We start from the raw sequence: 17,033 nt of genomic DNA, 5'->3' as shown, positions 1-17,033 counted from the left end.
CAAAGTTCTTTCCAAGTTTAATTGTTTTCTGAGTTCATAGAAGCAAACATGCCATTCGTCCTTCCCCAAACCCAACAAAACTTATATATTTCTTTTTTTTTCCCAATAACTGACGCAAGTTGATTCTTATAACATATAATATGGGATACTTCTCAATACTGCAGACTAACTATTCTCTTCTCAGTAGAAGAGCCAGAAATGCTGCTCAAGACCTCCTCTTGTCATGCTATTATCATTACAACAAACCAAGAATGCAAATTCATAGTATGAAAAAAGACGTCATTTTTGTTTACAGGTTGCATTTTGATTCTAGGTAGCAGTTATATGTAAGAGAACAAAGAACTTCTTCACTAGAAAAATAATGCTCTAAACAGGGACGATATTTACTATGAAGCCATAGAGAACCAGGCTTTCTATGAAAATATCTGGCATGTTCTGAATTCTGTAAAGCACCTGGATTATTTTCATCCCTGAGGAGTTTTTAATCTATTATTAGCAAATCATCCAAGATTTGTACAAAAAGAAAATTAAAATATTTATAAACCCAAAACCACCATATAAAGTGTTAATGGAATTGTCAATGACTCATACAGGCTAAGATGAATTTCATATCCTAATAATTTTTAAACAAATTTTTAGTACTAGTTGCACACCAGAGAAACAACAAATGCCAAATTTTGAAAAGAAATTTCAATTAAAGAAGTAGCACAAAAACTTTAAGACATTTGCTTGCCAGTTAATGAATGAACTCGTTGTCTTCTCTAGTTGTCATCTACTATGACTGCTTTGAAGGTTTTCTGACTTCCAAAGATAAGAGGAGTGGTTGGCATAAAAAGAGAATTTTTATGTTGCTTTGCCATAGAGGTGTACACTGTTCTTCCAGAAAATAGAATTGTCCAAGTTAACCAAGTTCTCAGATTAACATTTCATTATGCCACATTATGAAATATGCAGGGAGGGGTATGTATCAGCAGTAATAATTTAGCTGAAAGGAAAAGGAAGGAACTTTTTTCCTACTCTCGTCACCCTCTCTGTCATCTGCAATGGATATCACATTAGTAATGCTTCTTTGGAAAACCTGGTTTAAGAGGTGTCTAATGGAGTTAGTTCCTTATGCATAAGAATCACAAAGTCCAATTTGAAAGCTGTCTGTCATCACAGAGCTGTACAGAAGCATTTTGGTAACTCACTGAGGACTTTTTCTGAGGCATCTCTGGTCCTCAGTGTTTGATATTTAACTGATATTTCACGTTCTATTAATTTAAAATTATATCTTCTTTTTAGAAAGAGGATGTTTTCCTGTTATGGTCTACACTGGGATATGGCATCATACCATTCAAGTAGAACATGTCCACCTGGCCTGTTTGAAATGTTGTTTTCAGTCTGAATTCTTTATTAATTAGGGAAGTCAACATTTTACATCATGTCCCTTTTTGAAGACTACCTCTATTCTATCTTTAAATAGTTTGTTGAAAAATCATAACATTTTTATTAGCATAATGTTTTTCCTCAGCTGTGACTGGGTTGTCTTCTTGCTGTGGTCTGCCTTACAGACAGCTGGACATTGTTAGAACTGAGCTTCAGAGAAAACCAGTTGATTTATATAGTTAAGATTTGTGACATCTAGTCACAGTACTAGAGCCATTTGTTTTTAGGGGTAAGAGTCAAGAGGTCTAGTACGGCAGTTCAGTGCCATATTTTTTCTTAATCTTTGTGCATTATTGCTCACAGTTCTGTTCTGTCGATTTCTTTTTTCAGACAGGTAAATATGAACATACAAATAGATATTTTTTCATTTTTGTTTTCTAAAGAGAAGCATCTGTTCCTGATTTACACCTTGTGGGAGGAAAAGGGAAGTCTTTGGATTATAAAGGCAGATGGGAGCATGTAGTTACAGAGCTGATATGTAGTCATTTTCTCAAATCAGTTTAGAAAATACTTTCTCGATAAAGTTTTTATTTTTATGTTTTCTTAGTGTTCCTCCCACCTTTTTCTTTGATAACTGAATTTAGGAAGAAGTGGCACAGAATAAGAATACTGAACATTAGGAGAAAAACTTGGACTTCAAAATAGTGATTTAAATAAGAGGAAAAAAATTGGTAATTGGTAGCAAGGACCAGTGCTTAGACTGTTCTATCCTATAAATTTTTATTAACCACAGCATTTTATCCTGAACACTGAGCATGGCTAGCAGGAGGACTCTAGCTGCATGTCCATTGTGAGTGTGGCACTACTTGTGAACAGTGCTATGGGGTTGTACTTCTCTTCCTGTAACTTTTTCATACTTTGCTTTAGGGCCTGCAAATAAATAATGAATGCTTTGAACCAAGAATTAAGATGTTGCAGTCCATATTTTATCCATGTAACAACAAATAGCAGTTATATGTCCAGAAATCTTTAGCCACTTCTAGACATTTTGTCCTGGATATCAATTTAGACTGCAACTTGATATATTTCAATGATTACAATGCAGCATCTATGTATCAGTTACCAGTTCCCAGCTTCAGTTAGTGCTGAAGAAATCACAGTTTTATTTCAGGGTTATGCTGTTTACAATACTGAATAGTTCTTCGTAAAGCTACCAAAGTCCTTCTGGCATTTTGCTATACAGGAAGAAGAGCAGACATATCAGACAGTATATATTTTGTTTAAAAATTACTACAAAAGTCAGAGACTGTCAATATTTTATAATCAACATAGAGCTTTCAGCAAGATGTTAAATGGCCTAAGGGTGGATTACTATTCATAAAGAACTATCAGATTTCAGTTGTATCAGGTTCTTCCTTTTATGTTCTATGAGAATTTTTAATACATTCAGGAGCATGTTGATTACTGAAAATTTATAATTGTATTTACTATTTCTTTCTGTATTACACATCATTACTGTGCAATGACTTTGTACATGTGAAACTTTCAAATCTATGCATGTATTTCTAGAACATTATGTTTGAAGTCTTTTATTTTGTAACCAGTATCATAAATTTATAAACTACTACATTTCATTAAAAAATTCAATTTTATTTCAGAATTTTTACAAGACTGAACTGAACAAAGAAGAAATGTATATTCGCTATATTCATAAGCTCTATGACCTACATCTGAAAGCACAAAACTTCACAGGTAACTGAGTACAAACTAGAAAAAGATATTTAGGACTGGTCTGTGGTTTGCTGTATCCTCAGCGCAGAACATACCGACCCAGGCAACAGCTGAGTTTCTTTGCCTAATTGATGTCTCTCGAAATATGGCTTTTTTCAGCCCCACAACTCTACTATTTGCTGTGCCATGTTGAATGTAAATGACTCCTATTGATACGTGCTAGTAATAAATGTGTGATGCAGTCATTTTCCACCCAAAAGGAGTAAAGTTTAGAGGAAGTTTTTATGAGTTCATTTGGTTGTATCTGAGCCTATACAGTTTTTTGTAACGCTGCTGGCTATCTGTTTGGTGTGGTGTTTCTACCCAGCTGTGTTTCAGAACCTAACTTTTAGGTTAAAAAAAAAAAAAAAGAAAGGAAAATCCTTATCGCTTACTAGTGATGAAACAGAGACCCTAAAACCTGTAACAAGTATAGCACTTTCATGTTGTCTTTCTGAATCTTCACATACCACATTTGCAGTACTATTGTCCAGGATTTCTCAATGCTAAATTTGTGCCAGGGCTGGCCGTTATATTTTAAAGGAAGAAACAGGAAGATATTGTGCATAACTGTTGTTTATACAAGTTAAAGTGTGTTTCATTTGGGTAACTACATGCCATCAATAATTGCTGGAGAAGAAAAAATCAGTATCTTTTTAAATCACACAATCTTTTTTTACCAAAATATTTTACTGACCTTATAATACCTCCATCTTTTCCCCAGTGTTTGCAGTTGCAATTGCATATGTTCAGAATCTTTCTATATTTTTTTCTCTTCTTAAAAGCAGATTAGTTGGCTGGGGTCACTAGTAAACAGACTACAGGTACCTACTACCACAGCAAATTTCCTTGTGCTTTTCTGCTATCCATAAGAAAGGTTATTCACCCTGAAGTACCAATATGTTATTTGTTATGCTGGCCATTGCCAGACATAGGATGTTGGGTAAAGGAGCCCTTCAGACTTTTCATCCAATATGGTCATTCTTATTCTTATAAATGCATTTATTAAAATTTAAAAAAAAAATGTTATGACAGACAAAATTCTGTTAAAATGGACTTGGATGCCAAGTTTAAAAAGGAAGGCTCATAGTGAGCTATCCTGACGTGTATTTATATTCTGCTATCTTTTATTTCCTTATGATTTGGAATGGTTTGTTGTTGCCAGCTTCATGGATTTTTAAAATTGGTTTATAAATGTGCTGCATGTTTTAAAAGTACAAAACTGTAGCTTTAAATTATGACAAAGGTTGTTACCAGTCAAGCAGCCTGAAAGCTGTGTGATGCCAGAATTAAGATTGTCTGTGCCACTTGAGCGGGTCTACCCCTGGGATTCAAAGCACACTCTCCCACAAATATCTGCCACAGTGATGTTTTTCCATCCACAGATTCTTAGTTGGATGTGTAAGAGGAACACTACTGTTAAAAAAACACTGTGGAGTTTGGCTTAAGTCACCTGTGTTATGGGAACTCATATGGCAGAGGCAGAAGTAGGACATGGTTGTCTGGGGAAAACTTACCTTAGCACAAAAAGTACTTTAATATTTTATAGTTATTTTTTGCCTTATGTACAACCTATAAAACCTGCAATAAAATAAGTCCAGTAGGGAACTTCTTCCTCCGGTGCAGTACATCTCCAGAATGTGGCCAATCTTTGTACTGACTCACTCGTGCAAAGTGGTCCTGTGAGTAGAAACATAAACTGTGAACAGTTGGAAATCAATACATATGCTCAGTTAGTCAAATCGAATTGTCATAGCCAGTAGTAATTCCAATGGTTTGTAATTGGCCAAAATCTGAGTTTCCAATAGAGAGATTTGTTTAGTATTATTTTAGTGTGCTATTTCTGAGGAATTCTTGAAATCAAAGTAAAAATAATAATAATTTTGTTATTCCCAGATGTCTACCAAGCATGATCTAAATATTACTACAAAGCTCTCTGACCAGAAAGCAACAACAGGTTTGATTCCTGCCAAACCAAAAAATAAATAAAATTTTAAAAATTAGAAAGAGAAAAATATTGCATGTACACTTCTAAATTGCTTCTTATGGCCAACTGTTAAGGCTCAGCTATCAGGGATTTATTTCTCTATGGAAAGAATGAGTTCTATTAAGCACACATCTGCCTCCCTATTTCCCTCACAACCCTGATCTCTTTTGGACTGTGTCCACATTCCTGTCTGTATTCTTTCCTAGTTTCTTTGCTGATGTTTCTCATCCTCCAGTCTTTTTTCCCTTGTTCAGATAGCAGAGTCATTGAGAGTTTCTCCTTAGCAGTAGGGAAGACTGGGGCTAAGCAGGAAATGGTTACTTAATTTCTCTGTCCCCTTTGTTTTGTCAGACTCCAGAAAAACTGTCCCAGTGACTCCAAATAGTGTGTGACAGTTTTAAGTTGAATTTATTATAGCTGTAGATAGTAACTCTGTCCAAAACCAGCACTACCATCTGCCTTATATTTGAAATAAATCAATAACCTTTTAAAAAGGTGCATCTCAAGAAGAGCATTCACATCTCTGTGTACTTTATCTGTCTGTTTTATTTGTTTGGTGTTCATAAGTGCCATGCCATGATTTGTCTTGTAGAGGCTGCCTACACACTCCTGCTGTATGATGAGCTGCTGGAGTGGTCTGACCGACCGCTGAGAGAATTTCTCAACTACCCCATGCAAACAGAGTGGCAACGTAAGGAGTGTCTCCATCTGACCATCATTCAAAACTTTGATAGGGGAAAGGTAAAATAGTCCTGTTTTATTGAGTGCATCTGGGAAGGGTAGTTTACTCATTTTAGGATATTTGTTCCGAGGTGGCAGCCTTGTCTCGTATTGAGGGAAAGTGTTTGTCGTTGCCTGATTAAGCAGTTAGTTAGCAACACAGTGTTTGTATCCTAATCCAGTGTTTGTGTCCTAGAAATCCCACACTTACACGTGAGAATAATTTGCACTTGTGTAGCAGTTCGCTTTGTAACTGTCAAAGCACTTTATAAAAGATGATATAATTTATCCTCTTTTAAAGGTGGTGAAAATGACCCCTATAGACCTAATGAAATTCACTTAGTGACCAAGTGCAGATTACAAAGACTATGTTTACACCTTCAATATCATGTTGTATGTTTTAGAAAATAATAACAAATGTGTTTGGGGGATCACAGTTCATTGCCATCACTGAGAATGCTTATTCTGAATTAGGCGAGAGTAATTATTCTGTAGTCTAAAATTTTACATACACTGAGTGTTCTGAATTGTCTTGCTGATAAACAATTTTGTGTAGCTAGTGTAAAATCTATGTAAGCCTAGTAAATGTAATCAAACAGACATTGATTATCAGGTTTTTCAAACAGTTCTGTAATGATGTTAGAGTTTAATTTACATGGTTAAAATATTTTCCAATCTACAAAAATTAAGGAAGATATGTTAAGAATACAATTTTAGAATGTAAAAATCATACTGTGTTGAATCCATCTCATGACATATTGAAAGAGATGTCCATTACTCTTGCAATGACTTATATTTTGTGCATAGTCCAATAAGAATAATTTATTAAGTTCTAAATATATTTTTAATCCTTCAAAGAATTCATCATTATTACTCAGCAGCTGTCATTATGTCTAGTGGACAGGTTGTTCGAATATTTTCAGTTACGAGAAGTATGACAGTATAGATGGAACAGACCACTATTAAGTCACAAATTGTCACACAGTTGCTTTGAATTACTGAATATCTTTTACTTGCTTGCAGTGTTGGGAAAATGGCATTATCTTATGCAGGAAAATTGCAGAACAGTATGAGAGCTACTATGATTACAGAAACCTCAGCAAGATGAGGGTAATGTACCTAAATATTTTTCATTAAACAGGAATCCAAAAGCTTTTTAGTTTGGATTATAAAATATTACTTTAAAAATTTAAATTTGCCACAGAATGGTTCTTAGGTTTTGTTTGCCAATCCTATTTTTTTACCCTGAGGTTTTTTTTCTACGGTAGAGATTATAAAAAAAGGAGTGTGAGATTTTTGAAGAGAAGTGGGAAAATCATGGCTTCATAAAATGTTTTTTGTTGGAAGGGGCCTTAAAGATCATCTAATTCCAACCCATCTGCTGTAGGCAGAGACATCTTCCACCAGACCAAGTTTATTTGTTTTATTATAAAATTAATGTTCTTGCAATGTTTTTACCTATACAGCATACTTTTCATGTGCATGCTTATGCAGAAAAATTATATTACAAATTCTCTCCTTGATTTCCTACAGTTTATCCAGGGAATCTGGTCTATCAGTCCTTCACTAATAGCAGCAGCATATCTTTGCATCAAACAGCTTGCCACAAACAATGTACACCTTTGCAATTTTTTTAATTTACTGCTTAAAGATATGGTCTGTTTAATAATATATAGTGAAAAATAATCTTTCCTGGCACAGTCTTCCTGTTGTCTCTTTCATTTTTCTTAGAACTCTAAGCATTGTTTTTCATTCTTTCAGACACTGTATTTTAAAGATTATTCACTCTACTATTTCCTTATCTGCTTCTGATAGATTCAATTTTGTATTGCATCCTCCCTTTTAAATCTTTTGTACATATAGGATGCTTGCTGTTATGACTGACTGAAGCCCCTTTAATCCAGAGCTGCTTAAAAACAATATGCAAAATTCTCAACACAGGGCTATATGACAGCACTCTCTGTGATCTGCTTATTCCATATGTATTTAGATATGCCACTGGCAGAATTCTATAAGCAAAAGCAAAGTGACTATCATCATGTGAATAAATTATTAGCTTATGCATGTTCAATTAATTGTATTTAATGTGTTTTATGTTTGAAATATCCTTCTACTATATCTGTGCCACCTACATTAATCCAAAAATGGAGGGGTGGGGATTTCCCATAGCAATATAATTAGGCAGCTGTTGATATCATATGCATATTAAGTAACTGACTGCATTACCTAAAATAGGGCTAATACTGTGGGGTGTTTTTTTCACAGTATTAAAAACTTTGCTGGAAATACCATCAAAAAAAGGGGACTGACATTAAGATCTCTTTGTGTCAGTGTTTTGAGTGAGATAAAGCAGGATATATTGATCAAAAATTATGTTAATTGCTATTGTGAGATTTTAAAGGAACTCAGATTTGTTGCTTAAATCATTTGAATGATTTAGACACAACTGTCTGGAATATGGAAATTGGACTTCACTGATTAAACTGACCACATTACTGCCATGTGTTTGGATGATTAGCGGATTACTGGGTAATATGTTTCAAACTGCCTTTCTATTTTACCCCTTTAATATAGGTGCTTCATATTTTAAAGGATTTTTTTTTTTAATTCTTGGAAACTTTCAGGTCATTAAAGAGGTATAATTACTTAATCTGATGCATTCAGAGACTTCGAGATGTCCTTGTTGCTCAGAGATACACTGCAATTCTGGTACTCCAGAGCTGAAAGACACTCCCTTTTGTGATAGCTTATGATAAAAAAGTGTTTTCAAAAAAGACTAATTGCATTTGTTATCAATCTCACACAGATGATGGAAGCATCTTTATATGATAAAATTATGGATCAACAGCGTTTGGAGCCAGAATTTTTCAGAGTTGGATTCTATGGGAAAAAGTTCCCATTCTTCTTGAGAGTAAGTGAATTGAAAATAAACAGAATGGAGTCATTGTGGAAGGCAGATTATGTCATTCATAATCACTTTCTTTATGTGAAAATTTGTTCATACAATATACAAGTTCTTATCCTGGGAGAAATTCTTTACCCTCATTTTTCAGGGTTAAGAAAAGGTCCTTACTAGTGGAAAGAGGAATGGTAGCCTTCTAGAGTCCCCCATAAACTTAATATTCATGTTTATGTTGGAAACCATGCACCTATACTGTTCCACAGACCAATGTCATCTTTTCACGGTAGTTTGTTCCCTTTATCCTGTTCTGTTTCTGGTGGTTGGTGCTCAGAAAAAGGCTGTCAGAAGAAGTATCCCCAGTAATTTAGCATTTAAGTAATTACATTCCCAAGTTCTTTTTTTTTTTTTAATGACTTGGGAGTTCCACATGCTGAGTTTCATTGATTATCAATGTATTAAAACTGATAAGACACATAAAGTTATTACTCTTGTTCATTAATCTGGGATTCTGAAGTTACTGAAATGCCCTTGAAAATGTAAATTGTGTTTACACTGTTCCCCTCGTCCACAGTCTGCAGTGGTTTAGCTGCATTGACTGTCACCTTGGGAAGAGGACAGAATCCCTCTTATTCATGGAGCAGATGCAATCATAATCTAACCTCCTCTTCCTGTGGTTATTGAAATAAGTGATGAAGGAACCTCCTCTGTGTGTGGAGGGCTAAAAAGCCTGATTTATCTTGGCCTTAGTGATGGGGAAAATTATGATTTCTAAATGGCAAATATAGAATGGAACTCTCTCCTTTAAAAGCAATTCACAAAAAGAGCCTAATAGGAATATAGTTCTTGATATTACCTAGTGGTCATCTTAGTATAAATTCTGTTATATTTGAATTTCAAGATATTAATTAGAAAGAATTTAATGTTTAGATTGCTGATGGAATAAAAGTACTGGAAGAAGTTAACTTGCATAACAGCGCAGTACTTTCAGACTGCTTATGCATCTTCTTATGCATTTTTCAAGTTAAATGTGCACAGCACAGATTTTTGCTTGCAACACAAACAAGGATAAACTTAATACATTTGATTTAATTTTTTTTTATGGTAAAGCAGTTTGTAAGTCTAGCTATGTTTGCTGTAGAAGGAATAAAGAATAAACTTCATAATAAAGATTTCACATTTTAATTTTAGTTGAACAATAATACTGTTACAGTTGTTTTCTTGTAGCAATTCCCTTGAAAGTTCCCAGAATTCAATGCCAGGAGTATTCTTTTACTTCATATTGCAAAAACTGGGTCATTTTAATTTACCAGGCTGATAATTGATAAACATTTAGAGCATGAGGCAGATTGAATGCCTTCTACCAATTGTCTTATGCAATGTTTTTCTTCAGAACTGTATAACATCAGAGCAAATTTTCTTAGTTCCTCATGGAATGGACTTCCAACCCATTTCAATGTCTTCACTGTTTGTTGGGTTATATTTCTGTTACATATTTTACATAGTCTGATATGTCATTTTAGTTACATACTTTGTTTCACTAAGAACAATTTCTCCCTTCAGATTTTTATTAAACTTTAAAGTATAGTTACTCCATTTTTCGGGACTTTTGAATAAAACATAACTTATAGGATAAAATTTCTGTCTTCTAATTAACCTATTCTTTCCAGATTCCTTATTTTCATTCTTGCCTTTTTTTTCCTTATTTTTCCCTTCTTAAAATGATGCAAAAGTTGCCTGGAAAGTCTGTATTTAAGAGCGTGTGTTTGGATCTAAATTATTTTCATGTAACTTACTCTTCATTTCTGTTTTCCTATTCTACTCAGAATAAGGAATTTGTTTGCCGAGGACATGACTATGAAAGGCTGGAGGCCTTCCAGCAGCGCATGTTGAATGAGTTCCCACATGCCATTGCTATGCAACATGCTAATCAGCCAGATGAGACCATCTTTCAGGCAGAAGCACAGTGTATCCACATAATCACAAAGCCAGACTCTGCAGTTATATCTTTCATGCTTTTAAAAAATGTAGGGACACCTATAGACAATTTCAGTCACAAATGTTCCTTCCCTGAAATTACCCTGAGAATTACCCTGAATTTTGTCCCCATCACTCTATTATGTTTGGAAATTTTTTTTATATCTGTTGATTTTATTTAAAAATTCCTTGATAGGTTATTGACATTCTTTCTTTAGTTAAAAATACTTGTAGAACTATCACTGCTGTGATAATGGCATATCAGTTCAAGTTACAGTAATTTAACTTCTTACAGTACATTATGTTAGCATGGCATGACATACTGTGTGTAAGAATATATTTAATTAAATCCCTTTACTCCATGTACTATTCCATGTAAGTAGTTCTATTTCAAAAATAAAGATGAAATTTTCAACAAAACAGTACAAAGAAATCCGAAACGATCAAAAAATCTCTCCTGTTCCTTTCCCAAACCATTAGTAGTCTAGAAGCATTTCACGATACACAGTTTTTAAAGAGTTTTCTGTAGTGCTTCAGAAGTCAATATGCTTTGCTAATTTCAATGAAGTGGGATAGCCTTAACTCTTTACATATAGATCTGCAGATTTATGCAGTGACACCAATTCCAGAAAACCAAGAAGTCTTGCAGAGAGATGGCATTCCTGATAACATCAAGAGCTTTTACAAAGTAAATCACATCTGGCGATTCCGATATGACAGGCCATTTCACAAAGGGACCAAGGACAAGGAAAATGAATTCAAGGTAAAGTATCATGCCCTTTCCTGAGCTACCGGACCTATGGATTTATTTATAACATCAGCAACAGCTGTGTTATTGAAACATCGTCTCCTAGTTGTGTTACTCAACTGAGTGTGGAATAACAAATTCTCTAGAGGAGATGTATCTCAGGATTGATTATTTCACTTCTTATTTTGAATAAAATAATATGAAAAATATATAGGAGATGCAAAGGTCTCATTGTGTATGTGAATAGGGGTGAAAAACTTACCCATTTGTTTTTTTGCATCTGTGATATATAGAAGGCAGAACTGGAGAGAGCAGAGTAGTCTCCAGAAGAGTTTCTGAGGCAGATGTGAAAACATTGTTAAGTGCGTAATCTGGGGTATGGATAGGATTGCCTGAAATTATCTCTCCCTAGAGCAAGGGAGAGACAGTTTTGACTAAACTGAGGCATAATGTTCTGTTCCTGTAATATCAAGATGAAAAGCTACCTCTGAACTTAGAGATTGTCTCAGGTAAAAACCATAATTCCTTCCCTAATATGTAAATTCCTTCTGATCCTCCTAATAAAAATGTCACCCTGAAAATTCATCTTTTGGTGTAATTTTAATTCTGACCCACTAGAAACACATCCTGATGCAGAATATATTCTGGTATTCAGACAGACAAAAAGAGTTATCCTGTAATAGTTTTGTTATAAAGTTACAGGAAAGAACTGTAAGGGTAATAAATTAGCTAAATGGAGTCACTGTTGTTTTCTAATTTAAGTTTAGCTTTGTTTTAAATGTACAGCTTTTTGTGTAAGCACTATCCTATGCGTTCATTTGTCGTTTTACAAACCACTTGCATAAAGTGTTTACCAGTAGTACACCTGAGTATACCATCAGCCATGCATTGTGGAATCTCAGAAAGGACTTCATAGAGGAGAGCTGGTCACACTCTGTGATCTGTAAGTTGTTCTGCTTCTGAACTCTTGCTCTTCTCAGACGTTACCTTGGAAAGGAAATATTAAAATGTTAATTCAGTTGTGAGTGACTTTTGGACATTTGAGAACAACATATAGTATAGATTAATACCATGCTTAAGAGTAAAGAATCAGCAGAAAGTACTGCTTAGTAGTAGGAGCTAGAAAGTAAGAAGAAAAGTGAATGCCATCAGCTTATGGGATAGATATTTCTTTAGGAACTTGGATGTTAGTACTTTTTTTTAATGTGTACTATTACTTAAGTGAAGGTATTCATAAAGAAGCCTGGGAATAATTAAAGGAAATATAGGGGCAAAGCAGGGAAATAAATTCTTTTTGTATATTGTAGAGTCTATGGGTAGAGAGAACCACACTGATCTTGGTGCAGAGTTTACCTGGAATATCTCGTTGGTTTGAAGTGGAAAAACGTGAAGTGGTGAGTATGAGATTTTATCAATACATTTTGTGGATTGGTTTACTTCCTTAGTCAGATGTGGGCTGATTTTATTTGATGAACTACTTTAAGATTTGTTACCGTGTAATTTCTTTGTGCAAGGTCTCAAGCTGGCTACAACAAAATTATTTACGAAGTATTTTGAGTTTTCTGATTTCTCTTGTCTTGAAAAGTATTATTAAGAACCACCCTTATGATTAATTTAAACAGTTGAGGAAAAAAGACATTGAGAAAAATAATGGGCACACCAAGAAAACACATTGTCGGCAAATTACTTTCTTAAAACTCAGAACGATGTAACACTTAACACTTAGAATATCTATAGCTTGATGTATCTGTTAGTATACTTAAAAAGGAAACATTTTCCAAGTTCCTGTACTTTAATAAATGCCATGAGCTGCTCAGCAGAACCTGTAGGAATAGGGTCTAATGTAGCAATCTGTTACTGACACATTGTAATTACTTCTCCTTTCTTGTTGTTATATTTCCTGGAAAATCCTTAAATACATTCCAATTGTGTTCAGAGGAGGGCTTCTCCTATAAAGACTTCCAAGTAACTGGTCAATTGTTGAGGCCAGAGGTACAACACCTATAATTATTTTCCTTCTTGTCAAAGCCAATTTTACAATAATCCCTTTAAATATATGGACACCACAGCATAAGTGATCTTCTCTAAAACTCAGTTGTATTTTTCTTTCATAATAGCAACAAAATGTCATTCGTTCACCATCCTGATATTCTCCTGTAGAAAATAAAAAACGGAGTTTAGTACAAATCAAAAAATTGTGTGTGACATGAGAAATTTTGTTAGTTGACTCCTGCTGAGTCCTTACTAGGTTAATCTGAAGACCCTCAGTTTATTGTCATGTTACCATTATAGTCACCATTTCCTAAAGCTAACTGTAATAATTTTTCCTGAACATGTATGAGATTATGACTCAGATTTGTGCTTGTATGTTTGGGTAAATTAGAGCAGCTGTAGGCCTGTACTCTTCTCATTGCTTAGCTTTTTGTTTCTGCTGCAGTTTGTGCTACCTGTTAGAAAAGCTTTTGTTTCTGCTGCAGTTCAAGCTACCTGTGAGAAAAGCTTCCTCTCCCTCCAGAGACAGGGGGCACATCCTGCTCAAGGACTGCCCTTGACTGTAACTTGATCATCATCTCAGCTTAAAGCTTACATTCAAATTCCTTATTCATAATGCATAGTTTTTGACTTCATTTTGGGTGGAGAAAGTAGGTCACCAATACTTAAACTCTGCTCTGTGCCCTTAATCTGGTGAAGCTCCCCAATCTCAAGCCCAGTTTAGGTAAAGTTACCAAGGACAGTTTAACCCTGAACTCCAGGAGTTCCACCACTGGCTGAAAGTAGGTGAATGTTTTGTAGAAAGGGCTGACTCATCTTTCAAGGTCAGATAATGAATCTACAAGAGAGGAACAGTTGTTTGTTTTGGTCATTGATTACGTGATAAAATCAAATCTCTCTGTGCACAGAGCATATACTCATGGAGTGTAACCCAGGTGAGAAAAATATTCTGTCCTAGTACTCTAGAACATAGAATAACATTGTTTTCTTTTAAGAAATCAAAAATTAACCCTAATATTATTTCATTTTTCACCTGAAGATTAAGTTGTTTGCAGTGTTTCTCACTGTCCTTTCAGGTGGAAATGAGTCCCCTTGAGAATGCTATTGAAGTCTTAGAAAATAAGAACCAGCAGCTGAGAACACTGATTAGTCAGTGTCAGACTCGACAGATGCAGAACATTAACCCTCTCACAATGTGTCTAAATGGGGTCATTGATGCAGCAGTTAATGGTGGAGTTGCTAGATACCAAGAGGTAAGCAATTTATTTTCTGTTTATTAAAAATCCAGTTTCTTTCCTTGTACAGATGCAGCTCCTCTGTATGAAGTAAGGACAGAAAGTACTATATGAATAATAGTTATAATTATACCTATATTGCAGTTTTGGGTTAGGTGATATTAAGGATGTATAGTTTATTGAAACAACTGTTTTGCTGCAGATAGCACCATAAACTTATTCCAGCAATGAATCAATTCATGATTACCTTACATTCTTCAGTGATTTGTGTGGAGATTTTCAATTAAATAGTTAATTGTAAGTACATTATTATAGTACATTGCCTATGCTAGGTCAGGAGCTACTTCTGGCCAAGCAGCAAATTTACTTTGTTGTGCTGACATTCTCATTTTTGTATATGTATATATATATAAAAAGTCCTCAATGATAAATTTATTATCTTGAAGAATCGTAATTTTCTAGATCCTTCTTGTTTCTCTTTTCCAAGTTTTAAGGAAAGCTATTTTCTCTGGGGGAAGAAAAATCTAGAAAAAAATTACATATAATTAAGAAATGTCTAACGCTGGATTTGTTCCCAAAAGTTGTTGGTCATTTTTATCGTTTCTGAATAACCTTAGGAGAACCGTAAGTGTTTGGGATGCTGTATTTGCACAAAGTTCTGTGGAATTTTGAAACCACAGTAAAAAGAAAGGATTTTTTTTTTTCAGCCCAACTTGATCTTCCTCTTTCTCCATAGTCTGATGAAATACTTAAGTCTGCTGGTTGTTCCTTTGAAGATGTCACATTGAATAACATTCTGTCCACTTGTCTCGAAGGCTGTTCACTCAAAGGTGTTAAATTTGATAAAACTGCATCTAAATTAAACTACAGGAAATTGAATCTGGTATAGTGTTAGAATCTGTCATCAAAACTGCAGTGTTATGAAAATTGTGAGACTAAAGAAAAGCAGTAACATGTTTGATCTTTCCCAACTGCCTTTAAACAACAAAACTGTTTAACATAGTAAAGCACCATGAAGGGAGTCCCTGGAGAAATACAGTCATGTCAGAACTATGTCTGGTTTGAATTAACAGTGTCAGAGCTAGCTTAGTGTCTCTGCATAGCTCTCCATTTTTCACAAGCATGCTGCTTATTCCTTTCTTATTGCTGTTGTTAGCTGCAATTCTTGATCTCCTAGACAGTTTTTATGTCTCAATTCCCTTCTGCCCTCTGCCTCTCACTATATATTTAAAATAGAACTTTTTGGCAATTTGTGTTTTAAACATCAAAAATGCTAGCAATAATTGTGAGGCTTTTTTTTTCCATTTCACGCTCATTCTTCTCTTTGCATGTCCCTTTTTCAGTCTTTTTATGTTTTCTTGTTGTTGTTTTGCCAGTTCTTATCTTCTTTGGTGCCTGTTATCCTCTCCTCTGTAAATTCTTTTCCCTTCCTATCTGTTTCACTTTGCTTTTTTGTCACAGCATGAAATTTTGGAACTGAATCAGAGGAAGGCATATATTTATCTCCAGTTTTTACTGCTCCCCATATTTACAAATGCTTCTGCATAGCAAAGATTTTAAGAGCTAAAGCTGGATGGAGAACCTAGTAAGAAGTCTATGAGGGAAATGCTAAGACAGGTGCAAAAGGAAAACATAGCCCAGAGAAGCCACTATTATCCTCTCAACTCTATGGATAGAAAGCCACGTGTATGTATGTACAGATATATTTAGAGACACTTTTTGTGACAAATGCATTTTTAAAAGCTTTAGAAATCTTTCAAATGAGCTGCTGGGCGTTTTATTTACAGAATAATGTCAAGAATTGTAAACTTTATATAATCCCCTTGCAGGGTAGAATAGTCATTATGTTAAGAAAGATGCAATCATGAACAAAGAAGGGGAGTGCTATGACCAGACCATTGCTGTTGGGTAAAATGACTTTGGGGTATTATAGGTGGTGCAATTTGAGCACTAGAAATGAACTGGAAAGTCATGTAAGCTCATGAACATATCTGGATGTTGGTCAGATGCTCTTGAAGGGAGAAGTATATCTTTTTGACATCAATGCCACTGTGAGTTCTTTAGAACATTATTTATATTGAGTGAATAAGAAGATAATGTCACAGCTCCAATACATATAATAGCATACAATTCCACACTGTTGTTGTCTTTAGATTTAAGAACAAGGAAGCTCATGTCATGGCGGCCGCCATGTTGTGTTAGTTTGTTGTTCTTCGGCGGCTGGAGCGGGACTCGCCGGGAAGGGGTGGAGTGTTGTAGTGGTTTGGATCTTTGTTTTCCCCCAGAGGCTAAAAAAGTGGTAGACCCCAAGGGGTGGAAACCCCTGGAAGTTTTGGA

At 34.9% G+C, this 17,033-nt stretch overlaps 1 protein-coding gene across 1 annotated transcript in view; it reads left to right on the top strand.

Annotated features, from left to right (window-relative positions):
* DOCK4 (dedicator of cytokinesis 4) overlaps window positions 1-17,033 on the top strand; it is a 154,063-nt gene that overhangs the window by 118,401 nt on the left and 18,629 nt on the right. Inside the window, exons 36-43 of the mRNA XM_018080173.2 lie at window positions 3,027-3,120; window positions 5,718-5,866; window positions 6,869-6,955; window positions 8,652-8,756; window positions 10,571-10,712; window positions 11,318-11,484; window positions 12,777-12,863; window positions 14,538-14,714. Of these exons, the coding sequence (XP_017935662.2) occupies window positions 3,027-3,120; window positions 5,718-5,866; window positions 6,869-6,955; window positions 8,652-8,756; window positions 10,571-10,712; window positions 11,318-11,484; window positions 12,777-12,863; window positions 14,538-14,714 (1,008 nt within the window). The remainder of the gene's footprint in view (window positions 1-3,026; window positions 3,121-5,717; window positions 5,867-6,868; window positions 6,956-8,651; window positions 8,757-10,570; window positions 10,713-11,317; window positions 11,485-12,776; window positions 12,864-14,537; window positions 14,715-17,033) is intronic.

The sequence above is a fragment of the Manacus vitellinus genome, unplaced genomic scaffold, assembly GCF_001715985.3.
Source record: "Manacus vitellinus isolate BGI_N305 unplaced genomic scaffold, ASM171598v3 scaffold_5_pilon, whole genome shotgun sequence".
NCBI lineage: Eukaryota > Metazoa > Chordata > Aves > Passeriformes > Pipridae > Manacus > Manacus vitellinus.
This window is presented reverse-complemented; position numbering and strand designations above follow the sequence as displayed.